This window comes from Ptiloglossa arizonensis, chromosome 6 (assembly GCF_051014685.1).
Source record: "Ptiloglossa arizonensis isolate GNS036 chromosome 6, iyPtiAriz1_principal, whole genome shotgun sequence".
Classification (NCBI taxonomy): Eukaryota; Metazoa; Arthropoda; class Insecta; order Hymenoptera; family Colletidae; genus Ptiloglossa; species Ptiloglossa arizonensis.
Window position 1 is genome coordinate 4784851 of NC_135053.1, and position 27241 is coordinate 4812091.

The 27241-nt window shown below is 35.4% G+C and overlaps 2 protein-coding genes and 1 long non-coding RNA gene across 13 annotated transcripts in view; 2 read left to right on the forward strand and 1 right to left on the reverse strand.

The window, feature by feature from the left end:
• Cyc (basic helix-loop-helix ARNT-like protein cyc) overlaps positions 1-27241 on the forward strand; it is an 81134-nt gene that overhangs the window by 17485 nt on the left and 36408 nt on the right. For 3 of the 11 annotated variants that reach the window (XR_012992575.1, XM_076315326.1, XM_076315328.1), the window contains exons 1-2: positions 11187-11731; positions 18190-18646. The exons of 1 other annotated variant lie outside the window; for it this stretch is intronic. Coding sequence is in view for 4 of the 10 variants with exons in the window: in XM_076315326.1 (XP_076171441.1) it covers positions 11716-11731; positions 18190-18646 (473 nt within the window). In the remaining 6 variants the exon portion in view is untranslated. Of the gene's footprint in view, positions 1-4832; positions 4893-11185; positions 12169-18189; positions 18647-25935; positions 26058-27241 lie in introns of those variants that run through there. 7 more of the 11 variants (XM_076315333.1, XM_076315330.1, XM_076315329.1 and 4 more) reach the window with 6 other exon arrangements.
• On the reverse strand, positions 10156-11635 carry LOC143148358 (uncharacterized). Its single transcript, XM_076314642.1, has 3 exons — positions 11617-11635; positions 11012-11522; positions 10156-10605 (listed from the first exon to the last, which is right to left on the reverse strand). The coding sequence occupies exons 1-2, from the start codon at positions 11633-11635 to the stop codon at positions 11089-11091; spliced, it is 453 nt and encodes a 150-aa protein (XP_076170757.1). The 3' UTR covers positions 10156-10605; positions 11012-11088.
• Positions 18653-20397, forward strand: LOC143148718 (uncharacterized). The gene is made up of 2 exons (XR_012992577.1): positions 18653-19734; positions 19873-20397. It is a non-coding gene; the product is annotated as an uncharacterized LOC143148718 (long non-coding RNA).

Sequence of the window (27241 nt, forward strand, 5' to 3'; positions counted from 1 at the left end):
ATACGTTTTCTCATTGGTATAACACAGAGTTGATTTTTATTTTCTTTATACTCTACAACTGAAACAATATCGTTGAAAGCAGCGAAGAACATTATTGCGTATTTTTGGAACCGGTAAAAATGTGTAAATGTGCAGATGAACAAAGATTTTTCATTTAAATTATTTATTACTTTACATTTGTATGCCACTTGTAACATAAATCTCTCGCATCTATTTTTCACTATGTTATATTTGAAATTCGAATTCTTGTTTCGTCTCTTAGTACAAAAGAATTAGTTTTAGTATCACTGCAATTAAAATAAGATCCCTCTGAAAATTTTTACACTGTTATTCAAAGTAGTAAGTAAAAGGGACCCATTTTAATAATTTTGTTTTAAAGAAATGAAGTTTTGCATATTGCCCTATAAATTGTTGTAACGATTTCTCAGATCTTCCAGTAAGAATATTTTTTAAACGATTGATGGACAAATAGTAATATTATAAATAGACATATATTTTTGGAACACTTTAGAAATCTCCATGCAATGTTTCAGTAATGTCTCAGCAGTATTGTCTGAAATTTTGAATCAAATCTACAGTGTTATTCGTTTCAAAGTTGGAAACTTGGTATAATATTTAGATTACAAAATAATAAAATTAGAAAAAAGATATTTATTACTGGTAGACTTCTGAGTAAGGTTAACTTAGCAAACATTGCCTTGAAAGCAATTTCTTTTTTCCATACTCTGGTCTAAGTAATTTAGTTCTTTCAAACACTTACCTCATTCATCTTTACACAGCAATTAGATTTTCCTCAACAATTTTGGTGTTACGCGCTAATAGCAATTTACATTATACATATAAATTCTACGTCATAATAATTACTCGAACGAATATTTTTCGACGTAATGCGTTAACATTCGCACAACGTAGTTTATCATCAGTGTCATCGTAATTATTAAGATGCGAGGGAATACGTATTTGAGATTCCTGCGGTGAGAATTCAAAGATTGAAGTTTAAAAACCAGCGAAAACCACCGGTAACTGCAATGTACCGAAGTTCAACTGGAGAATTTATTACGTAACAGAGTTAACGTGAACCACAAGCCGACATAGCGATCATGTACAGAAGTTACGATGATTTTATAATAGCCGAATAGCGCTTTACGATTGAACGCATTACAGCATAGAGATACGTATGTATATATCTATGATTCGCGCGCGTAACAAGTTGATCGGTTCTGTTGATTACGTTACATTATAATATGTGTGTATGCTAGACATTATTACGTTTCTGCGTAGATATTACGTGAAGGAATTTCTTCTTTCATTGAGAATTTCAAAACATTACTTGCAGAGATTACCGCACGGGTACATTTAAAATTAAACCAGCTTCCTGCAATGTACACTTTGGATTAAAAATCTGATCTGATCGGATATTTTAATTATAATAATAATAATAATAATTTTGAGCTTAAAATTCACGTATACTACAATTATTCAAAGTAAGTGAATGATCGGGAAAATTTACTTTTCAATGTGGTATTCAATATATTTGAACTCCACGAAATTGTATAAATTAAACTCTCATAAGGGAAGTTAGGGAGTATGGAAATTCAAAGAATGTTGTGGCATTGTGTTCAAGTACTGTAGTTTATCCGCGACACAAAACTAGTTTCTATTTGTTGAAAAGGGGAAATTACCGCTTCCAAAGAAATGCAGATTTTTCTTTCTCGCGAAATACGTGTAAAGCAAATATAAACATCTTTCTTTTATTTTTACGTACAAATAATTATCGGAAAATCCAAATTATTCTTTACAAACAACCCCCACAATTGAGTAGAATAAAATAAAGCACAAAAATTGATCGTACGTATAAAAAGTGGTCGCAAAGAAGTTTTCTTTAACCCAGAAAGCAAGGATTTTTCGATAAAATAAAAATGCAATTTTTATTTACACTTTTTTTAGTAGATCTGTAGATACTCAGCGAGAGAGGTAAATCTACATTTTTAACGAAAGGTAATCTCAACTTCTACTCAGCGAGAAAGGTAAAGCTACATTTCTAACGAAGGGTGATCTCAAAGAAAAATTCTTTCGTATTACGAATGAATTACCCTATTTACATCCAATGTTTCAAAATTTTCTAAATTTCCCTAACACCCTTAACCGATAAAAATATTACATAAGACACCTTTGATCATTAGTATCCGATTGATTTTCCAGAATCGCCTGAAATAATATTCCACTACTCATTGGGAGATTAGTTTTTCGCTAAATGCCAGTAGCACACTAATTGTAAGGAGACTGTTTGAACAACTACATTGATGCATCGTGTACATTGCACATTTTACATTGTCTTCGACTTATAAGTAACGTCTGTATAATTAATGCCTAATACTCCTTCAGCAGTGGATTAACAATGTAAAGCTTCTCATACAGTACCTGCTAGCTTGTGAATGCCATAATAGGTTTGGAAACTCGAGGATACAGATGTTCATAGCGGACGAGATGGCGTATTAAATGAAAAGATTCTAAGGATCCTTCATTGCCACCTGACACTCGCGTGTGCTTACACAAGGATAATTCTATCGTAAATAGAATAAATTGATTATTCACCTTCGAGCCAGTACAATTCAGTACAATTATAATGCATGATTAGATTTATTGTCACTACAGTTTTAATACATTCATTAATTACACAGTTTAAATACCGATAGTAAAAGATTGAAAAGACATTTTACAGAACGTATGCACGTTTAAAATTCTATTATCGGTGATAAACAGTTCGAGTCTACGAATCCGGTTCGTTAAACATATTGAAACATTTATGCTTAAAGTACGTATCGAAGGGGAATTTAAACGATGTAAAGTTCTAATTTTTAACAATACAACTTAAAACACTTTGGTCTACCTAGGCACGACACGAAACAATCGCTGAAAGTTACTCTTTCTTCTAATTTTTATCAGCTTTATTTACAAATTATTCTGCAAGTATATTAACTCCAATTTCTACTTTTTTCAAACACGGATTTATTCAATTTACACGACTTCTGGCATACCATAGATGTGTTCTATCGTTAATGATCGTGTACGCTGAAAATTGCAGTGTTTATTGAAAATGTCTCGCGTGACAAAATAACTTGTTTAAATTTTCCCGATATTGTAAGTTTCGTCTTTTTATGCTCCATTCTGGCTTCGATAGTCTATATTGCTATTGTTTAGTAAACGATAGGGCCGTTTTTATGATCCGCCGATGCGACGATAGGGGATGTCGTCGACAAGACATAATCTGTCAGGCGCAGGCTTGATGACGTTTATATAATCACGTGGTTAAATTGTTGTATTGTTGTCAGTACGCTTATTATGTAACTGGAATTCACCGGCATTCTCGCGAGAGGCACGAAAATGTATGGTTCGACCATGCAGTATCGTTTCGTTACTTGTACACACCTACTTGTTTCGAATGTTTAAGAATAGTTTAAAATAAAACATCCTTGAAAAATGTTTGCCAGAAACCATATTTAAAAACAAATTTTGAATGTACTCGTTTTGAATCGTGAATATCTAATGTTATGCGTATCGAGTAGAATAAATGGTTATTAATTGCTTAAAATTATATCTTTAATACCGTTGAATATTCAAACGAGATTCCACCGAGTCAAACCACATATTACACTATGTGTATTGGAGTTGTGTTACCGAATAGAAAAATAAATAGTCAACTGTGTGCGTTAATAAATAAATTGAATGCTTCTGTATCCAAGGATATTTGATGATAATTATGATAAACTGAGAACAATTGTGTTAGATAGAACGTTATGTGCAATTTATGGCTGTCGGTTTTAGCATCACATTTTTTAATCTATTTAAAAGTGAGAAACGAAGACGGTCGTTTATACCGTGTACAATTTACTTCCCCGTTGATTTACCACTTCGTGCGTACTTCTTAATTTAATGTCTTGTACGCCTGAGTGCGAGGAGCATTCGCCGTATTTCTGTTCCGTCTGAGTGAACAATTTGGCGTTTAATTAACAAGTTATCGAGCCAATTATAAAAATATACAATGGCGCAAGGAATGAAGATTCGCCAATTTGCTTCGCGTTCATTCGATAAACGATACGAATGTAGATGTTTCACAAATAACTTATTGCATTTGCTCTTTATTATTTTACTCGTATCAAATTTTAAACATAAACGAGGGATACAAGTAGTTAGACCAATGCATTGTATCCTTTACGAGTAGCAAATTGATCTAACTTCACAGATCAATTTTCATTCAATTTCACAGTGTACATATACAAATTTCTATTTGTTTATTAAACTTGTAGACGATATTAGAATTTAGAGAATGTATCGGGGAAATACATTTGTTCTAAATTTTGAAAATTGTCTACTTTGTTCAACGACTAGAGCGACCTTTACGTTAACATTTGTTTCTGTTCGTTTAAGTCGAGTTATTTTTAAAATGCAAAACATACGCATACGTGTAAGTTGATACATTCTCAGGATATAATACATCATTCCTTGCAATTTTATACACACAATATCGAGCTTCCTTTGCAAAATCTGTTTGACGCTTATGTCCCCGAGGCGAGTTTCAAATTTTGCGAAGCTCGACAACATTTTATGGAAAAACAACTTCGATAAAATATTTATACATTTTGATGATACAAAATAAACGTTTTCTATTTCAATGCAAATGCTAGTATTAAAAATTGTTTACCACTACGTTTACTTATACAAGTTTTGAAAATTGAAATATAACATTGTTTCTGTAAATTTATGAGAATCATTTATTACACTATTATATGAGTTTTGATCAACTGTGGCATAAATACAAATTTTGCTTGCAGATAATTTGGCCATGCAACTAAATGAGGGGACAAGTGGAAGGGCTCGAAGTAGTTTTGAGGGTATGATTATATCTTTTTTAATAAGTATATCAATTTAATATCACACTCTGTCGTTTAATTCGTTTCAATAAATAGGACAAAAATTATTGCATAATATTTTTAGAAATAAAAACTGCGTACATTAAAAGAAAATAAAAGAAAACATTTTGTTCATTGTTCTATATTGCTGTTGGAAAACATTGGCATATCAACATTTTATTGCGTCTTTTACACTCTTTACTTTTATCGTTATTATTATCATTATTACTATGCATCAGCTATGAAGTCACGGCCTTCTTCGCTACGATATTTATTGTCAAGATACCGTTCTTACGAAATATCGTTTAGCAAAATTTTTCAAAAATATATCTAAAATAAAAATTGGTTTGCAATTTCACTTCAGAGTTGTTCATTACAGCAGCTTTGTCAGAAATATAGTATGATTAAATTTACGAGAAATCTAGATTTCTCACTTCAATATTCTGTGTTTTTCATTATTATGCAACGAATAAATATAATTTTGCAATTACCTGCATACAAAAGTGATTATTCGATTAGAATTACCGAAATATATGTATGTGATATTTGAATTAAAACAACGATAAACAAATATTTGGTATTTAACGTTTACTACTCGTTATACGAGCATAATTGAAGGATAGAGGAATATACTTTCAGGGGCAACAGCTTTCTCCGAGCTGTAGTATTGTATTACAGGAGATTGACCAGTGTTATCTTACCAATCAACCCGAGGAACAGAATTCCGAAAACTCTGGTCACTCAAGAATCTGAGAAAATAATTTACACCTTTATACTTTCATAGTAATTGAAGCATGTTGATGTTAGAAGTTGAAACGTGTTTACTTGAACAAGTGAAGAGCAAACAGTACAAAGAAGAATTTCTAACGTACTTGTAATAAAACAAACTCGTAAGATTATTTAACGTATGGATTGTAACCAATCATGGACACTTACGTTTCTCGAATGTAACATTTTCATTTGTACGCGTCGCGTGTAATACAATTAAGAGGAACCTTAAAGGACTTTCATAATTATAAAGTCGAGAATGTTAATACTACTGATGTAACGGACTTGATGGAAAACTTTTCCAAAGAAAAATTACATCGATTAAAAGTTACACAATCGCAGTGTGTGTTTCCTCATACCTGGTTTTGCTAGAGCGTATAGGGTGATTCATTATTGCCCGTCGATACTTTGGGAAGTAAATTTGAAGAAATTGAAGGAAAGAATTTTTAAAAAGTGTATACTGCAGCATAAATACATATGGTTAGTCTATCACATTCTCACTTCAGATACTCTGTTTCACAATACTTAACATTTAGATCATCAATAATAGAAAAGAAAGTAGTATTGCTATATACAGAGTGATTCGGTAACTTGAATATCTCTCTTACTTTTAAAGATATGGAAAAACTTTACAATTAACTATTTACAAAAGTTGTATGGCAGAAAGAATAACTTTTTTGTAAGTAGAGGGTTTTTGGAAAGTTTGCAGTCACTTTTATTTTTTCAAATGGTCTATCATGCTTTCTTTGATTTCTAGTAAAATAGTGAATATTTAAAAGATTTCAATGACTTTTGATACAAACTTATTTGGCAATACATCAAAAAATAAAATATTACTGAAATTCGTATATATGTTATTATTTCTCTATTGATTGTAGTACACGTTGAAGTAAGTTTTTAAAATAAAAAGTTAACACAAACGTTTCAGAGTTTAAGATGCAGTGTACGCTATAACGAAATATCCTTGACCTTGCAAACTAAAACATACGACTTTAAACACACCTATTTTGTTGCATCGTATTGATTCTTCTTTCGATCGAATTTATTTCAATATACTGTCTTTGTAACATGTTCCCGTACCCTCAAAAATAAACAAGATAATCGAGTAGGTATATATTCTGTTTCTAATGGAATACCCTGAATAATGAAATTGGTGAAAAGCAAAACATAGTAAATTAAGCAATGGGAAAGTGTACCGATTAGTAATGCAATTTTTACCGGTGAACACGAACGATCCGTGTTTGTCACATTTGAGGATTACAGCAACAGGCGAAATGTTTCATTTCGATGCTTTAACACCCGCTTGCAGGCCGATGGATCCGTTAACAAAAGTTGAGGATTGTTGTTTGAAGCACATCGTTTCTCCTCGAATAATTGGATAAGCGTACAGAGGCAAAGTGCAAAATCACCGTAAATTAATCAACGAGGCTGATCTCTGTTTGTCGAAAAATCACGCTAATGAGTATCCAGGGACGATTTAGAGAAGGGACCGAGGAAGGTCTCTGTGGTCACTTCAAACGTCGATGTCGATCATAAATTGGAGGGGGAAAGCATGACCATATTTATGACAACAATTATCGTTGCGTTACAAACAGATCTACGTGTACGGAACGTTGATACGCGTATCCGGATTAATTCGCGTAATTAGTGCTAATTAATACAGTGTACTCTACTGTCGCGAAATCTCAACGTTAATCGGGGATCAAAAGATTTCGTAGGCAGCATACTGTTAGATCTTGGTTACTCTGCAAAACACATTATCATAAATGTGGTGTAAAATCGACTTTGCTTCATTTGAAGAAATTAATGGTTAAAGTGTGAAGTATTTGATAAAAAATGAATTAGACAAATGTTTCGATGCCGGAAAAAAAGAATTGGGAATCGATTAAGTTAAAGTTGATTTGTTGTGTTCTTAACAACAAATGAAATAAACGATTTGATCCGCTTTGATTTCCTCACGTTTTTTTATTTTCTACCCTTTAATTACAAAGTAATCACAGTACAAACAAAACAATTTATTCTAGTCATAAAAGATTTCAATTTTATACTCTGTTTAAAGGGAGTTTTCTTACCAGTATTAATTGTCAGGGAGTGATTAATAATATAAAAATAATAGTACTTTGAAAATAATTTAGCAAAACAATTATAAAAGTAATTACGATTGTTGAAAGAATTAGAAAAACATTTAAGGACATTCGTTGCAAGACTAAACATTAATATTAGCGTGTTAATTTTGTTATTCAAAGTAAACGTTACAATTGTTCCGTTTTTAAAATGTAAAATTATATAATTATTCCCTGATTTGTAACTACGCCTAACAATCATTTATCGTCATTAATCGAGTCTAACGAAAAATCATCATTTGCAAGTAAAATGGATTTTACAATTGCGCCAATATTTATCGCAATTCCGTTAAATATCGACAATATGGCAGTGCTTACAAAATGCTAGAAGAAACTTTTTTCATCAAACACGTAGACTCCCTCGCATATTTTTCATCGAACTCCTTGTGTTTACGCGGAGTCTGTACAAGATGTCCGCAAACGTTATTTGGTGTCTTCTACATTATATCAGAAACAGTAAAGTGAATTGTACGTATGTTCACATTTACATTAGAGGGAAAAAAACGAAGAAGAATATTTACACGCAAACAAGTAGCTTCTATACAACAGGAATGACGCAAAAAATAGAAAATATACTTGAACATTGAAAATATTTTTAGATACGTGTAGGCGTCACAATATTCGTCCCTCTACCTCGTAGCTTTTTAAAGAAATTCGTATGTATTTTATAAACTCGATTGATACGTCGATGAATAACGAGTTTGTTCTTTTTTTATCGAACCTTGTACACTCACGACGTATAGGTATACCCGTATTAACCCCTGGCACGTTTCGAACAATTCGCGTTTTGCTGGCTTCCGGTGGTAGATATCGCGAAGAAATTCCTTAAAATGCACACTTTAAAGGTGATAATACTAACTCGGAACGGTGTCTAAAGATTGCGAAAAATTTCGTGGAAACACAATGTTTAAGCATTTTCTAACACAAATATCGAATAAAAAATATATATTTAACGAGTTAATTAATTAACTACTGAATTCGAAATTTTGTTGACGATGTACGTAGTGATTTCTGTTATTATGTACGGTCTATAGAAAAGTTACCAAGATTGGTTTAAAATAACTTTGATAAAATTTTGGAGACGAATATAAATTTCAATGAAGTATAATGAAGAATTACTAACTTCGAGTTCCCTATTACTTTATATTTTATACTCGTCTAATAAATTAGACGGTTTTATTTGTCAAGAATCTTTTAGCCTCGGTATTTTTTTCTTTTAACTGTAAAGCCTGGCGATACGAATTATTGATAAATGTAATACGCATCGTGTACTAACAATAAGTTATACGGTACGATAAAACAGATTAAATTAATGAATTATCTTACACATTTTTCACGTTCGCTCGGATCTAATACATAATTGTTCGTTTCTTTCGAACTTGAAAAGTAAATATTGGTATCTAATATTGGTCATATTTTATTTAAAGAATCTATCTATTTCTGGCAAAGCATACGAGAAGAATTGTTAAACTGATAAATTTTATTTCTCGGGCGAAAGTTTTGTTGTATGTACAATCATAGTGTATAATTTTCGTAATATTAATACAAAAATAAAAGTTTAATTTACTACTGAGGTTGCATCGGTCTTATTTGAACGAGTCTGCGAGTCGCTGTAACATTAAATAACATTGATTGTAATTTTTGGACATTGTAATGAAATAATTATATCAGTTTTACATTAACTTGGTTTCTATTCCCGTTCACAGAACACTGCATCATCGATTGACATATTCGGCTAATACCGAAAGGGAATAACCCTCGCGTTACCTTATTGAAAGTTTTCCAATGACCCCTTATACTTTTTAGGGGAAAGAACACGGGGGGATGGGGCCCTCATTGTTCCCATCCACAGTTTCGTTCGAATTCGAGGCGACAGAATCGTGGGTGTACTATTTTTTTAACGATACGTATTACATAATAACACGGTTAGCATCCCTCCCTAGATAGGATCGGCGGACGTTACAGACAATTTGTTACAAATTTAAATCGATCGTAGCATTACTTACGTAAATCCAGGACAGATACAAAATCAAGATATCCATCCTTCATTTTCAGATTAACAGTTAAATTGCGTCATTGAATCATCCGTATTCGAAAGGAGGAAGCAACCTTTCTCTCTTAATCTCTCGCCCGAGTCAATTAACGTTATATCAGAGATAACACGTAAAATTATAAGATATCGATGTCATTTCTCGCTACATCGCACAATACGCAGTTTTCAATCTACTTGGACGACGATATCGTTTCCAGGATGCAAACGATTATCATAGTTTTACGCTGCAATCGGTAATGCGTGTGTTTACCGTAAAAAAAGAAAAATTGAAAAAAATTTACAAAAGTGATTTTCAGGTAAATGTACACAAGTTTTCGAAAAGTAGTGAAAGCCCGACCTAAAGAAATTTATTGCGTAGACAAATTGCCCGATAATGTGTTATTTGTGCCCGAAGAACTCGTGCGTAATAACATACATACGCATGTGTGAAGATTCTATAGAATAACGCATAATAGAAGATTCTAGATTCGATCGAGACAATGTCCCCTTAAAATGCTCTAAACCGAACAATCAAAGCCGCGAGAGGCGTTTAAAGTCAATTTTGAATAGTTTCAACGAGGAGGATGTGCGCGAACCTCATTGGTCTCCTCTTCAGCCTTCCCAAGGGGTTAGACCTGCGTATGATGGTGGTCGCGGTACCACCAACTTCGCATAAGCGGAGAGGTGCAGGACGGTTTTAGTCACTCCCACTTACGCCGGTGACACGAAACCGCGTGGTCTGTTCCCTCGTGTTTAGTTTAACGCGGATTTGCTAAAAAAGAAAACAAGGAAAAAGAAATAACAACTCGTCCTCTCGCAAATTGAATACAGAAACATCGACTACGATATCCTCGTTGACCAAGATGAGCTCTAGAAGGATAGGAAAATTCTGGAACGGTGTACGCGGACTTCGAAGCGCGAATCTCGTCTACAAATGGTCTATTATTAGAAAATTCGAGTCAGGTCGTTTTCTTTAGAACGGCCATTGAAGTCATCTGTCGCGAGCTGATTAAGATTCTGTGCATCGCTCGGGCCTCGACGTACACGTAATAAGGCAGTTTAAGTGGCAAGAAGATCGAGCGAATCGGTTGCCGTTGCACAAGTGTCTCTTAACGTTGATAAACACTCGAAGGTACCTAGTTTGTACCTAGTTCGATCAAGATTTACTTTTCAAGTACCTCGAGCTCGGTAAGGAACAGACGAAAGGCGCTTCGAGGAACAGTGATTCGAGCGCATCGGTGTCAGCCGATTTCTGTCACTTTGATGGCTTCGTGCGCGAAGAGGCTCTACCCGCTTCGTTAAGAACGTTTCTTCGAGGATTAGTGGTCCGAAAATTCATCGAGTGGATCTTCCGACGCTGACACGGAACAGTTTTAGTCACTCCCACCTGCGCCGGTGAGCTAGGAGCACGTGGTCCGAGGTTGGTAATCCGCACCGTCGCAGGATCCTCCATCGGTGTTCTTCCACTTCCACCTCTGGTTGATCCACCACCACCACCACCCGCGCTCAGTGTTCGTTGGCCGCTCGGACGAAGAGTGCGCGTGAGTTGGCAAAGTGACTCGCTACCACCACCTGCAACCACCACCACCACAACACTCGTACGAACAGTAGCGGCACGGTAAACGATCGCGAAGGTTGCCGACGCCGTGGTCCTCCTCGTGCATCGTTCGCTCCTCGAAGTGGCCGCCTCTTCTTTTCGTAGCACGTGGCCGCATCGACGAACTCGCGACACTCGGCACGGTCATCCGCGAGCGGCACGACCTCGTCGTCGTGGAAGAGGCACCCTCGAAGCACGAGGGCATCGACCGAGAGGAGGGAAGGCGAGAGGCCTTCTGCGCTCCTCGAGGATGCCGCCGCTTCCTCGTCGTCGGCGACGACGTGGATGTACGCGCTTCTCGGTAAGCATCGGACATTTGTAAACGCATCGTGGTTGCAACGTGCGAACAAGTGTCACAAAGTGCCGCGGAGGATTTCGTCGACACCGCAGCGACCGGCTGGAATTTTTCATCATTTTTTCTTCGTTCGTTCGAATCATCGAGATCGCATACAACGAGGGATGAAACGTCTTCGGCTTGTTCGCGAACCAGCGAACGTCAGATCGGTTCTACGATCCCTTGGAGAACGCAGTTCGTAAGAATTCGTAAAAAAAAAAAAGGAAAGAAAGAAGTGCTAATGTAGTGGTTTCGAAACGAATCGTCGATCGTCAGTGATTATCGGTGGAAGACATGTGTCGATGAAAATGTGCACCGTCTCTCTAGGATGCTCCGATCTCTGCATAGAATTAACACGCGTCGTCGAAGTGCGTGGCTCTGGATTACCTCGTCGAGCATCTAAGGTATCTCCCTACTTTCTTCATTAACATCACCCACGGTCGTCCATTATAACGGTCTAATCGTGTCGGTTCTAGTGGTTTAATCTTCGTTAGTCGACGCACCATTGGATGAGTTTTGAAACCTTTCTATACCAAATCTGTAACGACGATTTTCACTTTCTTCGAAGGAAAGGTGACAAAATATCTTCTCGTCAATCTCTGCTTTTATTCCGTCATATGCTAGCTCTCGATGCCTGGCATTCTTCTTTTCTTCTTCTGCTCTTCGTTAGATACACGTTTGATCGTTCTTTTCTACTTACAGTAATAGTCTGTGATCGTTTCCTACTGGTTCGATATATGTAGACTCGCATTATCTTCGTATCGCAATATTAAGCTTTAGATATCAGCACCCTTTTTCCGAAGGTCTCAAGGCGAATCGTATGAAATCACGTTTCCACTTAGAAACAAGCTTTTCGCGCGTTTACGACTAGGTCTTAGACTCGCACACGTGTCGTAAGTTTCAATTTCACGATAAACCTTTTTGACAGTAAATCGTTCTAATACTATGTATCTGACAAAAATGAAATTTTATAGAAAAGCAAATTATTTCGGTGTAACTTTACATTGTATAGTTACTTTTAATATTTATACATAAAGAACTTTTGCGATGTTATCCACAATTGAAATTTATGAAAAAGTATTTTGTCCGCATTTTAAAATCGTATAGGTGGTATTAGAATTCTAAATATGTTCTCGTACGTGGTTTCGTTTGTATCTATCAGGGTTAATAATTTCCTTGAAAGTTTTTTGAGCATTTCATTTCTGTCATTAATTATATCGTGCAAAGGACTGCAATTTTTATAGAAGGAAGAAAGGGAACGAAAAGAGTTCATAGAATGTACTATTTTATGTGAAAAACGAAATAGTTGTATTAATATTGTACTTGAAATATTTCATTCGAATCGGTATCTAATCTATCCTTTCTCGATCTTGTGAAATTTGTTTTGGAAGATTATCATAGAAATCGTGAAAATTTACAGGAACCGCATTTAGACAATGAAAGTGAAATTAAATTCTGATACATGACTGGAACTTCTGCATCAATCTTCACTTTCGTAGATTTTCTAGGCAGGTCTTGATAATAAACGTCGAAATCAAGTTTGCATGGAATGCCGTTCAAAGTGTATTTGAGAAATATTATGTCTGTTACCGCAACATTTCTGAAGGAATTGAACGATAGTACTAGAGATATTTTGCTGCATAGTCTTTAAAAAACTTACAAGATAAATATTTTACATCGTATGAAAATGTTTCTTTCCTAGTCTCCTTGGTTACAGTGTCGAAATATACAGGTACATAAATATCCTTATGTTTAATTTTCTCTCAATAATATTTCGACCGCTGCTTATAAACATTTAAAGAAAAATTACAATCATCTTTTATGCGCCGTCACGCTTCACTTTATTGCCGGTATTGCCATATATTTGAAATTATAATCTACACCGATTTTTTCACGGTCATTTGTCCGTATCCATTTCTCCGTGGTTTTTAATAACATGGTATTAACGCGCGAAAAAATACATTTTTTCATACGTAGTACTAACAGACGAAAAAGTTCATTTTCTGTGGTATTATATCATTTATGTGGTATTTAAATTCGGTTAATACGTGCTGAAACTATTTTTGTCGCATAAAAATGATTCGATGCGGCATTAAAAGTAGATGTAGAGATGCTCAAAGTCCAAATTTGCTTAAAATTAACGATACGTTGTATCGAAACAAAGGTATCGATACTTTATATAAAATTATTCTACTTTATTTCGATGTCAGAATCTCGGTATCAATAAGTCGCTTCTTTTCGAAATAAAGAAAAAATTCAAGGTATATTTTTAAGGAAGTGGCTGCACTCAGATAGTGCTTGCAACGGTATCTAATTTTTTTGATTGTTATGCTTTTGATAACTTAATCGTACGAAGATACTACAAATGTAGATAAGGGAAACATCTGAACTTGAACGATACTTAAATTTAACTAAGGATTAAAATATCTTGCTATATACATTTCTAGCGAATTATCGTGCTCTGTTGTCAATTATGATTCAATATTATGTATGTTTCTGTTAAGTGTTTGTAGCTTCAGGGTCGATAAAGTACTACTCGCGGCGCAATGAACGCGCGTTCCATTCAAGGTCAAACCGCAGGGTAATGTAATTTTCTGGTGATTATTTTCCGCATTATCTTCGCAACACGTGGAAACAGTTTTTCCGAGCCCGAACCGGACAAAACAATCTTATCGCGTGTTAAATAAGTAACTCTTCGTCGCACTATTAGTCAACATCTAACGCGTGTTGTAGTACGACGATCATTTTCTAGAATTTCATGACAGCTTTCGTCGCACAAAAACAATGCCACGCACGCGGCATTTAACGAATGAAAGTAGCTGTCGACACAATGAAAGCAATATTGCGGATAACGAATTTCTTATACACGATTACATCTTTTCGAATAATTTGCAACACGTTCGCTCACGATTAGTAAACACGCACGATTATACGAATTATTTACCCAAGCTTGTGCCACTCGACAAGTACACTATCAAACGCAAGGTTGTAAATTATACTAAATAAACTCCTGTCGTTCTTTGGCGTGCAGATCCACCGTCTCGCTAATTCTCGATTCCATTCGCAATTACGCGTATCGAGGTGTGTAAGAGGATGAAGAAGTCGCTGCCGCTTAATGTTCTTTGCGCAAGAGAAAAGTCAGTGAAACGTTTTCAACCGTACAGAAAATAAACGTTACAAAATTGTAATCGATAATGTTACACCATCGTTGCAGGAGATAGTAGTCGTTAGTCTGCAATTTCACTACTTTACAACTCACCGGTTAGATAAAGACTACTTGTATCCAATATTCTTTAACATAAACGAGAGTGTTTCGTTCAAATTCCATTTGAGATGGAATTCGTTTTATATTCGTGTACGAAGAATATCGTTAAAAATATGGAACAACATCTCGATAGTAAAAATACGAAATTAAACGAAACGTTAACATTTCAATGTAATAGATTTCAAAGGATCGAATAGTCTCTTATTTCTATCGTGGAAGTAAATTAAATTAACGTCTGTCGTATTTATTTTATCGCGAGTCAAATTTTGCTGTTTATCGATCCTGTAGAAAATTAATTAGATTCCAACGATAGAAGTATTACTAAACAATTTCAAGCCCGCGACGTACCACGATTTTTATTACGTTTTATTACACTTCGAATTGGTAGTAAATAGTTTGAATCATTTCCAGTATTTGTTTTACCACGAGTTGAGTTTCCTAGCTATCGTTCCCATAGACAATTAATTAGTTTCGAACGTCAGTAGTGCTATTGAGTTATTTCAAGCGTGTGACTTCTTTCGAACTCGGATGTAAAAATGCATCTTGAACCGAATGCAACCGCTGCGTTGGCATTTGCTTGAAGCAGCAGCCGAGGGACTAAACTTTTTTTATGCGATCACATTTCGTAATCGTTTCATTCGCTCCTGAATGAAGCTGATGTCACATTATTTTTTCTTACGTAATTAAAATACTACTTTCCTTGCGTGGAAAATTTCTCGACGTCTTAATATATTTTCATTTACGTAACGACTCTTACTTCATGGATTCGAAACGTTTTCGTGTGCTTCTCGATGACCTCACGTTGGATTATCGACGAGCTCGTTCAGTGACTATGCTCGTCAATTGAATCCAACGAATAAAGACGCGCGTGTACGTTTGTGAAACGTTCTCTTTCTTTCTGTTCGGAATTTATTCACACCGAGAAAATTTCATTCCGATTACTCTCGACAACTGTTCGAGAGTCTTGTAAAGAATTGTCGAAAATCGTTCTAGATACCGAAACAAGGCAACGTGTACCAGCGAAGAGTTACATCGACGCTGAGACACGCTCTTCCGTGAACCGCCGGCACGTTCACGCGAGAACCGTCGCTCAGACTTAGCACGTGCACAGTGAAAATGTCATAAAAATATGAAATTGTCTGTCAGCCGTAGAGGCAAATTAATGTGCGGCTGCAACCGCCGCGATTCGCCATGGACCGTGTTCGCGATTCTTCGATTCGTCGTCAATTTGTTACCTGGCCGCCGACAAGCTAATGATTCTGATCTTCATTGTCCTTTCGCGATGACGGAACATCGCGTTGCCGTGAAAATTTCATCGCCACGGTAAGCTTTCGGGTTCGTGCCAAGGGATACCGATTAACAATTCGTACACGGTAAAAGTAAAATACCAATCGTCGCTTTCGCACGCGTCACCGTAAGGAAACAGTTTAGAACAGAACCCGACCTTCCGAGCATGCTTTAGACACGTTCAAACCTTCAAGTACGCCGAGAAAGATTCCAGATCTCCTTCGTGTTTATCTGATAGAACGTGACAACAGACATTGCGTCACTGTCAACACCGCCCGAGGATTGAAAAGTTGAAGTTGTGCACATTCCGTATTCATAAAGGCTGACTGTACACGTGCAGCGACACTCGTGATTCTTACACGACAACGTTTGAACAGTTACGTCCCAGAAATGTTTATAGTTGTTACAACAGTAGCTTAACCGTTTCGATAGATGTTCGTTCGATCTCGTGTCGTAGGTTCGATTATCGTTTCCTCGTTCGTTGTAATATTAGAGAAGATCGACATTGTACGCTGTGGGTAAATTGTTCGCTTCGGGAACTGACACTCACACGCTTATTTTTCAGTTCAGGAAACAACGGTATCAATGTTTCGAAATTGTTTCGCTTCGACGTTCGAATTTAGAGAACATCGAACGGGACCATTTTAAGTTCGTCTCGAGTGATGTTTCTCTTCTTCCTTGTTATTACTTTTATGCAATCCGTTGCTATAACTATGATCTCGATACTTTTTATCGGGAATAAAATTACCCATCGACGTGATTGAATCGCAAATCATTTTTTTGCCCGTCTTAAATAATATAAACCACGTCACGTACTTACCGTAGTTCATTCTTATTCTGAATATCGTATGACAATTTCACGCACGTCCTCGATAAAGTTTGTACACACTGTAGATAGATCGCTCCGGCTGAACAATAGTGACACGCATGACTGCCTTGAACGATCGGTTCAAGCCAGGTTTCATTTAATCGAACCGAAACTTATTGTTAAATTAATAATACATTTTCTTTCTAACATAGTTGAACGATTTCAGCTAATTCTGCTATCACATCTCATCAACGTGGAACAAGATTTTACAAGAGTGTCATAATTATACGTTCGTGTGATCGTACAATGATACCGCAGTGCGACATAGTATAATTTACTACTTCCACGTATCGTAGTATAATCTGTCGGTATTGCGACCGTTTATAATCATGCGTAACAACGGTCGATCGACATGGACACGAGGAACGTTCATTCGGATTCTAGGAAAACTAATGGGTTATTTAAATATGAGGACAGTGATATAGAAAGTTGTGTCTTAGATCGGCACACCAGCTTCGATGAATATTACACGCCGGCTTATGTAATTGCACCGCTGGAATCTTATCGAGTTTCGTAATACGTAAAATCTTCGTGCATCGTTGGCTGCGCTAAGATTCCAAGAAAAAGCTCCGTGTAATCTACATCCACTAACTCTCCGTCGATTAAAAACGACGATGCAAAGATTACAATATTCTTGTAGTTTCCGTATCGTGCGCTGGTCAATGCGACAGAAAACGGTCGGCAAATTGTCAACGAATCGTCCAATCGACCGCTTCGACGAATCGTTCGCTTCGAAACAAGAGAAACGAAGATGAAGCTTCGGAATCGTTTCGAGCGACTTTCCGTTTCGAAATTCAAAAGCGATCGCCATCGTAACGATAGAACCCTTCCCGTCGAGAGGAGACATTCTCGAGGCTCGATCGAACAAGTCCAGACGCTTCATTCGCGTTCAACGAACACCTGACCGCGTTTCATCCTCATCGTTCGCACGTTGCAACCACTTTGTGCCGCGATTCGACCGACATCGAAATCTGGATAACCAAGCAGCCCTTTGTGCATCATTAGACGAGGGTGGATTACTGCCAGATAGCGGCGGTGTCGTCGAGAATGACGTGGTGGTCGTCGATAGCACCTGCGTGAGGACTCACGATCTTCATCAACAACATCCACCGCGTCATCCTTACTGTCAAGAGCAACCCCACCTTCAGAACCACCAGCAACAGTATCAGCACCGCCAGGAGGAGGAGCTGGAAGATCTACTGTGCTTTCGTGGACCATCGGAACAGGAGATGGTGGCCCAAGAAATGGCACAGAGTTACACGCAGCTCCTCCATCCAGGTCAGGAATCGCAGGAATTCATATCATTGGAGGAGCTACAACCGCGACTACACCCGGATCATCATGTACACGACAACCGTGGTCAAGTGGTGTCGACGATGCCGACGACCAATGCTCAACTCTATCAGCATCATCATCAACAGCACCAGCAACGGAGTTACTATAATCTCTCGGCTGTCCAAGAGTAAGTGAAAATCCATGCGTTGTTGTCATGTTTAATAATTGTTCGTTAGCATTTCGAGCACTGTTCGATGTTCGAGGCGTCGAGAACAAACAACGAGTGTTTTCGTCGGGACCTTCGAATTGTTTTTCAATTCTCTAGCATCAGTTCGAGACGATACACCGACGTCTTTCTTAGATGTAAGAATTTAGATCTCCGAGTTTTTGCCTGATTCGATGTATTCGATCTGCGAAATTTCGAGGGATAAGATAAATGTAATTTTTCGATGTTGTCCGTTGTTATGTTCTGTGTTTAAATGTTAATGTTCGGCTAAGTTGCTTGTTCATCGTTACTTTTACACGACATTTCCGATGATATTGGCGCGTTGAACCTGTACAGAAATCAATTCTAGGATTATGGCGTAACTCGATGTATCTACGAAATAATAAGAGGATTATACGTGTATTAGTTAGCCTTGAAGCAGCATGTGACTTCATTAATCGTTATGAATCCTGATGCTCACAGTTCCCATTGGACACCATTACGCCAGAATGTACGCTTCAATCTGTTTCTATATGCAATTATCACTGTTCGAGAAGCGTTTTGCATGTTTGGTATCAAGTATCGGTGAAATTGTACATCTTGTGTGTCGCAAGTGGTGTGCAAAACATCAGTTTCGGGGACAATCATTTTCACGATTGTTCACCAATGTCGTTTCGATTTATGCGTCGGTACTGTGTAACGATCGTCCTTAACAACAGAGATCAGCAAGAACATTCGAACGCTTAACAGCGCCGATTGTATAATACGCAAATAGAACAAAAAGATCTCGAAGGAGAAATGGTTCCATTGTATTGGTCAGTAATTGACAACGAGATTGTATGCACGGCGCAACTTTTCATGGAATACCATTCACGAATAACACTGAACACGAGACAGTGATATCTCTATTATATTTAGGAGATACATTAACGTCGTCCTTTATTTCTCTATGGACTCTGCTACTCCTGAGAGATCCGATCCAACAGTTTATAGAAATCAAAAACGATGTTTTAAAATAATTACAAGCACTAATTCACGTGCTTTGGTTTACAAGAAAAATAATATTAAACGTACGTAGTAATAGATACTACTAAATTATATTTTACAAAACTTTGCTCGCTAGTTGCCTCTCAACTTTTCTCCCCTTGTCTTTATAGACCATGCTGCATATCTTCCTACACTCGTGATTGAAAATAAACTCCTTCCAGGCCTTCCTTCAACGGTTACTACTTCGTGTCTTTCCCTTAACAAAGGGGACCTACAACAAAGCCATTCTGTGTCCCATATCGAGGGACTGCTGAGATCTATTTGCAATGGCATTAATAACCACGTTATAGAACTAAAAATACAACTTCTTTCCTAGATCTTCTTATAAATAAGTTTATACGTTTTGAACATAAATACAATAGAGATATGTAAAGAGATTAATTTCTGTGGCAGATTCAAAGGAAATTCTTTCTTCTCGTTCTATGAAAATGAACATTTTGATATCTATCGTTAATATCTTCATGAGAGTATTAACAATGGATTGCTGAGGTTTTCTGGATGAAAACAAGTCCAAACACTACTTTAGTTGGACTATTTTGAATGCAATTGATATAATCCAAGTTTGAACTCGTACTCATCAGGGAAAACTTGTTGTTTCATTGATAATACTTTTGTAAAGATACGATGACAAATACAAATATATTTACTCTACATTTCTACATATGTAACGTGAAACTCGATCGCTAGTGCCCCATCTCGTTTACTCACCGTGGATTCCAATCACTTTCCTCATCGAACGATTCACACGAGGATCGACCTCCATTCGAATTTGCTAATTACTACATTTTTAAGCAAGTCGGTGATCCCGATCTTGTTTCTTGAAAACTGAAATTATCGTATTACTTTTACGTTCGATAATACAATAAATTACCGAATAGTATCGAGTATGTGTTACCATATAAATATACACTGATTCAGAACTTTATTGGTTTGAACGAACAAGACATTTGTTCCCATTGCACAATAATTTTTACTTTTGATTCATAAATTCTACTCAAACTTAAACATTTATTTCCAAGTGTTTCCATTTGTTTCCAACAAAGCTTAGTAATAAATTACAGAATTTTTTTCACAAATTCGTTATCATTATTTACTTCGAGAACCATTCGTCGTAAACCTCGTTACATTTGTGGTAATTTTAATCAACACCATGCACGTCTTTAATTATGTACAAATAAAGTTTATTGAAGAAAACGTCGTTCTTCTGTTGATTATCAATATCATTGGATAATTTGCAGTATGGTTTTCGTTCTCTTTTAGTACTAGATTCAATTCAATTCAATCGACAAGTTCTTCTTTCTCGAATAAGTAACACTTATTCGTTAAACGTTTCTACCACGTCGGGTCCTCTTCTCTAAAATAAGCAATCCGAATATTCCAACTAATACATCAAACGTAATACGACACTGACCTATAATTCTTGTTTTATTTGTTCGCACAGATATAAAAGTACGAATATGGGATCCGTGGTAGTAATAGTGCTAAGGAGTTCCATTCAAACTCTTCAAACGAAACCTATTAAAATAATTCTATACGTGTTTCAACCTCCGCTATAATTAACTTGTAGGCCACTATGAGTCGAATTATTCAAAAGAACAAAAAATTCAATCGATCCACTAGCGTCGAAAATAATCAAGATCTAGTTACACGTAATTAGCTTTAAAACCACTATAAGTGGAATTATTTAAAAAAATAAAAAATTAAATCGATCCACTAGCGTCGAAAATAATCAAGATCTAGTTACACGTAATTAGCTTTAAGATCACTATAAGTGGAATTATTCAAAAAAACAGAAAATTAAATCGATCCACTAGCGTCGAAAATAATCAAGATCTAGTTACACGTAATTAGCTTTAAGACCACTTCTCTAAGTGGAATTATTAAAAAAAAAACAAAAAATTAAATCGATCCACTAGTGTCGAAAATAATCAAGATCTAGTTACACAGTTCGTCGGACTAGTGCGAGATTAACAAAAAGTTTCGTACAAAGTTAACTGTTCGAAATAATTGGTCAGTTGAAGTATTCCATACGGTTCCAACGCGGTTCCTGGTTCTTCACGTGGTTTCCAGTTTTTCCGCGGTGCCAATTCCTTATCAATTAGCGCCTGGAATGGAGCATAAATCAGTAAAAGGATCCGATCAATCAAGCGAGATACCGTCGGATCCTGTCAGTCTTTCGAGATCGCCGACTTGGCCGGTTAAACAGCCCGCCGCGTAGTTTACCGTAGGCATGTAAGAGCGAATTAAACGAGCCTTTCCGCGCCAGGAGATATCGAATGTTCTTCTAATAATTGCCGCGTGTACCGCTTCCATGTTTAGCGCTTGTGCACGAGAACTTTCAGAGAAGCATGGCGCAACCGAACGCTGCCCTACGGGAGTTCACTTTCCATTCTTTCTCTCTCTTCCTCGTTCTTAGACAAGCGAGCCGATGCCCGACATTTTATACGGAAAATTATTACGTAACGGCAGTTTATCATTGTTTCGAGGATCTACGGACAATGCGCTTATTGTCACGAGAATGCACGGTTAAACTGGATCTCGATTTTCCTTTGACCGAAAAGGCGATGGATCTTGATGTTTAATCGGCAAACTCTCGAACCATATCGAGGCATACTCGACTTCGCGCAATTAGTCGTTCGTGCGAATGATCATTTCGTATTAACGCAAAGGTCGGATACAGCTTGCAGGGTTCCATTTACACGGATATTTCAGTTTCTCTATATTGAATTTCTCAGAGTGAAAAACCCAGTGTACTTTCAGTTCTCTTTTAATATCGTTTGTTCGTTTTATTTTCGTCATATCGCTTGTTCGTTAATATCTCTTGTTCGTTATATTCAGTGAAATGACCGAATCTTTTTTTAAATATTCGAAAGAAATCTTCTTACTGGTTAATGTTCACAACTTGTAAAAATATATCTCTAATACTTACGTGCTTCCAAATCTCTGTAAATTTGGTTTATAAATGTTTCAGTCTTTTTAAAATTTATTCAAGTATTCTTTGCGATTTACAATTACATTTTTTTTTCGAGAACGAGTATAAAAGAATTTCGAGCTTGTTATTGTAACGTGTGCATATAAGTTTTTTTAAATACGGAGAGGGAGAAACATAATGTTGATCGTTAGTCTTTGCTTCGATAAAGCGAATCGTTTAATTCATGAATATGTAGATAACGATAAGGTACGTGCACAAAATTGTACTCATTTCCGCTTATACGTGAAAATATTCTTTAATATTACAACGCGTTTCTATTTATTTATTTATTTTCGTATAAAAAGTGTAAAGTTTTAGTTTGACTAAAATTAACATTTGAATTTCTATTAAAACCTTGATTAAATCGTACGATTTAAGGTTTATTTCATAACTTCAGACGTTAAATAACATTATCAGATTTATATCCCGGTAAACAGTGAACAATATATTAAATAATAGTCTTAAAATTACTATGCTATGTAACTTGAGTGACGTCTAAAATATAGACTAATCACATCACTGATATATATGTAGTAATGCGGTAGTGAATATGTCAAGGAAAATGAGAAACGGTGTAAGTAAAAAATGATCGAATCGACGACAAAAATTAATTAAATATCACATCACGACCATGAAAAGAAAAAATAAATAAAATATAGTCTCTCACCGGAATCGAAAAAGATTTAAAAATTAGCTTCGTTTTTCTTTTTAGTGTAACTCTGAGGATAAAATTTTGAGATATATCTATCTTCGAATCATTAATATTCGAGATATTTAGCTACTAAAATATTAGAATCGTTATCTTGAACTACTGGGTCGCGTGTATGTAAACAAACAGCCTGTGACTCAACGCTATTTTAAAAGTTGAATATCTCGAAAACTATTAGTTTTAAGACAAATGTATCTAAATTCTCATAATTTAATATTCTTGTTCGTATTTTGCCATAACAATTGGGCATTGAATTCAAAGAAACGAACCTGATCTTCGAATCTCCTCTACGCCTCTATTCGCAAGAAAACACTTCTTCCCATTATTTAAAATAACGAAGATAATAACGTGGCCTGTTTCTAGCGGGCACCCTATACATTTTCGTAATACAGCCTTCCTGCAATCTTCGTGAAGTTATGTAACAAGGCTCGTATGTGCACATTTCTTAATCCGCGATGACGTACAAGAGATACACTCGATTGAATATTCCAGCGATAGGAATTAGAGATTACGATGAATCGATGTCTTAACTGCAGAAGTAACTCTTTGAGGTCTGGCTTAGTTTCTACTTATACTACTGATACACAAAGGATACGTTTTCGAGTTCTCACTCGATTACACAATTTTTTACAACTTTCGAAATTTTAGCCCACAATAAAAATCACGTAAATCGCATTACCAAATATCAGTGAGTTGAAATAAATTAATTATTGGCAAAAGAAATTTGCAAAACATGGAATAATGTCCACAATATTTATGGCACACTTTAAATAAAAAGAATCGAGCCTTTCTCATGAAAGCCAGAGCGTAACTTCAATACAATATTTAGTTACATATATATAAAAACTAAAAGTTGGGTGCATAATTACATTAAGTATTGTAGACAAGAGCACTAAAGATTTTGATAAAAGGGATGTTTATAAATTTTTACCTAAATGACAAAGTAACAATTCAATATAGTATTACTCTTAATAAATATTTTATTATCAAGAATCGCTAACATGGAATGTCTTCGAATCCAATTTCATTATAAATAATAACCATATATCGTATTACAATATCTGCCCTCAAACAAATTTGTTTACGAAGAAAAATAAACAGCGATTGTAACTCTTAGTAAGTAATCCCGACCAATATTAAAGAATATATTTTCAACTTAAAGAATAACTATACACCTATCGTTCGAACAATTATACGTGTTACTACATATTTTGAATACATGAATTTAAAACTTTTTCAACTAAAAGAACACATATAACGTCAAATCTTATTATTAGATCGATGCGTACAAAATATTATATTTCTAATCGAATATTAAAGGCATGAAACTTATTTAATTGAAATAGTTTATATGTATTTTACAACCTTTTTACTGTACCTTTTACACTTTTTCCAACGATTTACTAATTTAATAGTTTCAATTTAATACATACCAGAGAATTCTAAGAATAGTAGTATTCGTCGAATGGTTATTTCTGTGGACGAATTCTTCAATGTGGACAAATTCAGTTTGTAATTATTTATACATTTTATGTACACATGTTGAATGAAATGAGAATTAATAGATGGAAAATTATGAGGAAAAGAGAAATGTATTGTAAAATTTCATATTCTATTTTACTGATTATTCAACCATCACATTTTTAGCTTCGACTTAACAATTAGTAATTTTTTAGTCGAAATAAATTAGTTTTGTATGACTCAAACATTTTTCTAGCTTTGTAATTTGCTTTATCGTCAGTTTTCGTAATACTTATCTTTCCAGATAGTTGTCCTATCTATAAACTTGTAAATTATTGTCAAAAAATTAGACTATCTTCTAAAATATATTAAAATGTAACAAATGTTACCACTAGTGCAATTGTTCTACCAATGAACAAACATTTCGTTTCATTATTTCTTTGCAAAGCAGAACAAATATTATTATTGGCGAATTAAATCAATTCGATGATTCAACGTGACTATTCAAAAACGCTACTTGCAATATCAGAGATCGTATTAAACATTATTTTATATATAAAATTTTAAATAGCAAATCAGCTGTATATTATCAACATTATTGTATATAAAATTTTAAATAGCACATCTTTTATGAAACACTAATGTACGTATGTTCAAACAGACTGTGACACCTTTCAATACGGTGCGCAACAATTGATAATAAAATGTGTAATTTTTGTTAGGAAAAATTTCGAACTTTGAGAAATCTATATTTCCAATATTACATAAACCAGTACGTAATTCAATAAGAAGTGTCACGAAGATTGTAGATCGTTATTAAAAGACGCGGGTGAAAAACTTACAAAACCGTCGCGTGCATTTTTTGTTATCGTTTAAAAGCGCATAGCGCGATACCAGGAACGTTGCATGCACTGACGCATCTATGAATAAATAGAATTACGTAGGTTACATCATAATATACGGAACTACTCGCACACTGCTGGTGTAGATACGTGGCCGACCTTCGTTGCCTGTGTTTTGCATGGCTACGATGGAAGGAATCGTCACTAAGTCATTCTGAAACTCATCGTTAAACGCACTCTGAGCGCAATCTAAAGTAATAACATTGCAACACTATTGCGATTTCTGAAATATGATCGCCTATTGAAATACTACCAGTGACTATCTCGTAAATGTGGAACGACAGCTACGTTAATCTTGCAAGCGTAAGTTTCTTCGAACTAAAATATTTATATATATGCATGCGTGTGATGCAACATAAAATTTCATTCACTGAGTAATTTATTAAAGAGAAAGTGTTTTTTTTTTCTACCAAAGGTTAATAATACAGATAAGGATTGTATTTCGATATTTTTACTAATGTTAATGTCTTTCGTTAGGGTCCAGGCGAAATTCCTTTATGTTTCATTTTACAGCTTTGTTTCGTAGATTCTGTTTTCTATACTTGTTACATGAGAATTTTATAATGTTACATAAAATCCATATTACTTAGATATTACGACCAAACAAGTTTTTACGAGTAAGGATCGAAGTACATATATTGGACTTGCGATTCACGATGACAATGTAAGAATACGTATTACACATTCTGCTTTTAGATGAAAAATCAAAGAACATTAATCAATTCAAGCCTAAACAAATCCAAACTGAACCTCTGTTATATATAAAATTTCGTTAAAGTAAATGTATAAGATTTGACCTTTACTTGAATAATTCATTTTTGAAGAAAATAATGTAGAATTTTTCATTAATTAGTAATTCTGTACGTGTGTACGTAAAGTAAATAGACTAATTTGATATTATTTGCTGAAAGTCTGTATAATGACTGGAAATTAAAGGTTACGATGAATAGCATTCTCTTCAAATAAAATATGACATTTAATGCAATAACAAAATAAAACACATCTCAGGAAAAGAAGTTTGAAATCGATTACTACTGATACGACTAGCCTAATAAAAATTGTCAACGTATAATAAACATTAATGATTCGGTAATCTATTATATACCTATAAATTCTAAATATACTGTTAGTGAACTGTTACTATTTTAGAAAGTTGTGATACTTTTTATTAACTACTTCGGACATGTTGTAACGGCTTTTGCTACGGCAACGCGTAAATTTCACACTAATAAGAAACGTACAAAAACTTATATGATCACACATACATACACATGTATTGCGCTAGTACGATTAAATGTACACCCAGCCGCGATTAACTTTGAGATCGAATCAATGTATCGTGGAGAAAAAGTTTGTGCTCAGTGAAGCACGAATAGAACAGTGCAATCAAATGCGTCGGTTCATAAACAATCTGCCAAGAAACAAGTTGTGTACCACACTAACGACATTGGCAATTGCTGACGGGTTCGATACACTCGATTTTTTCA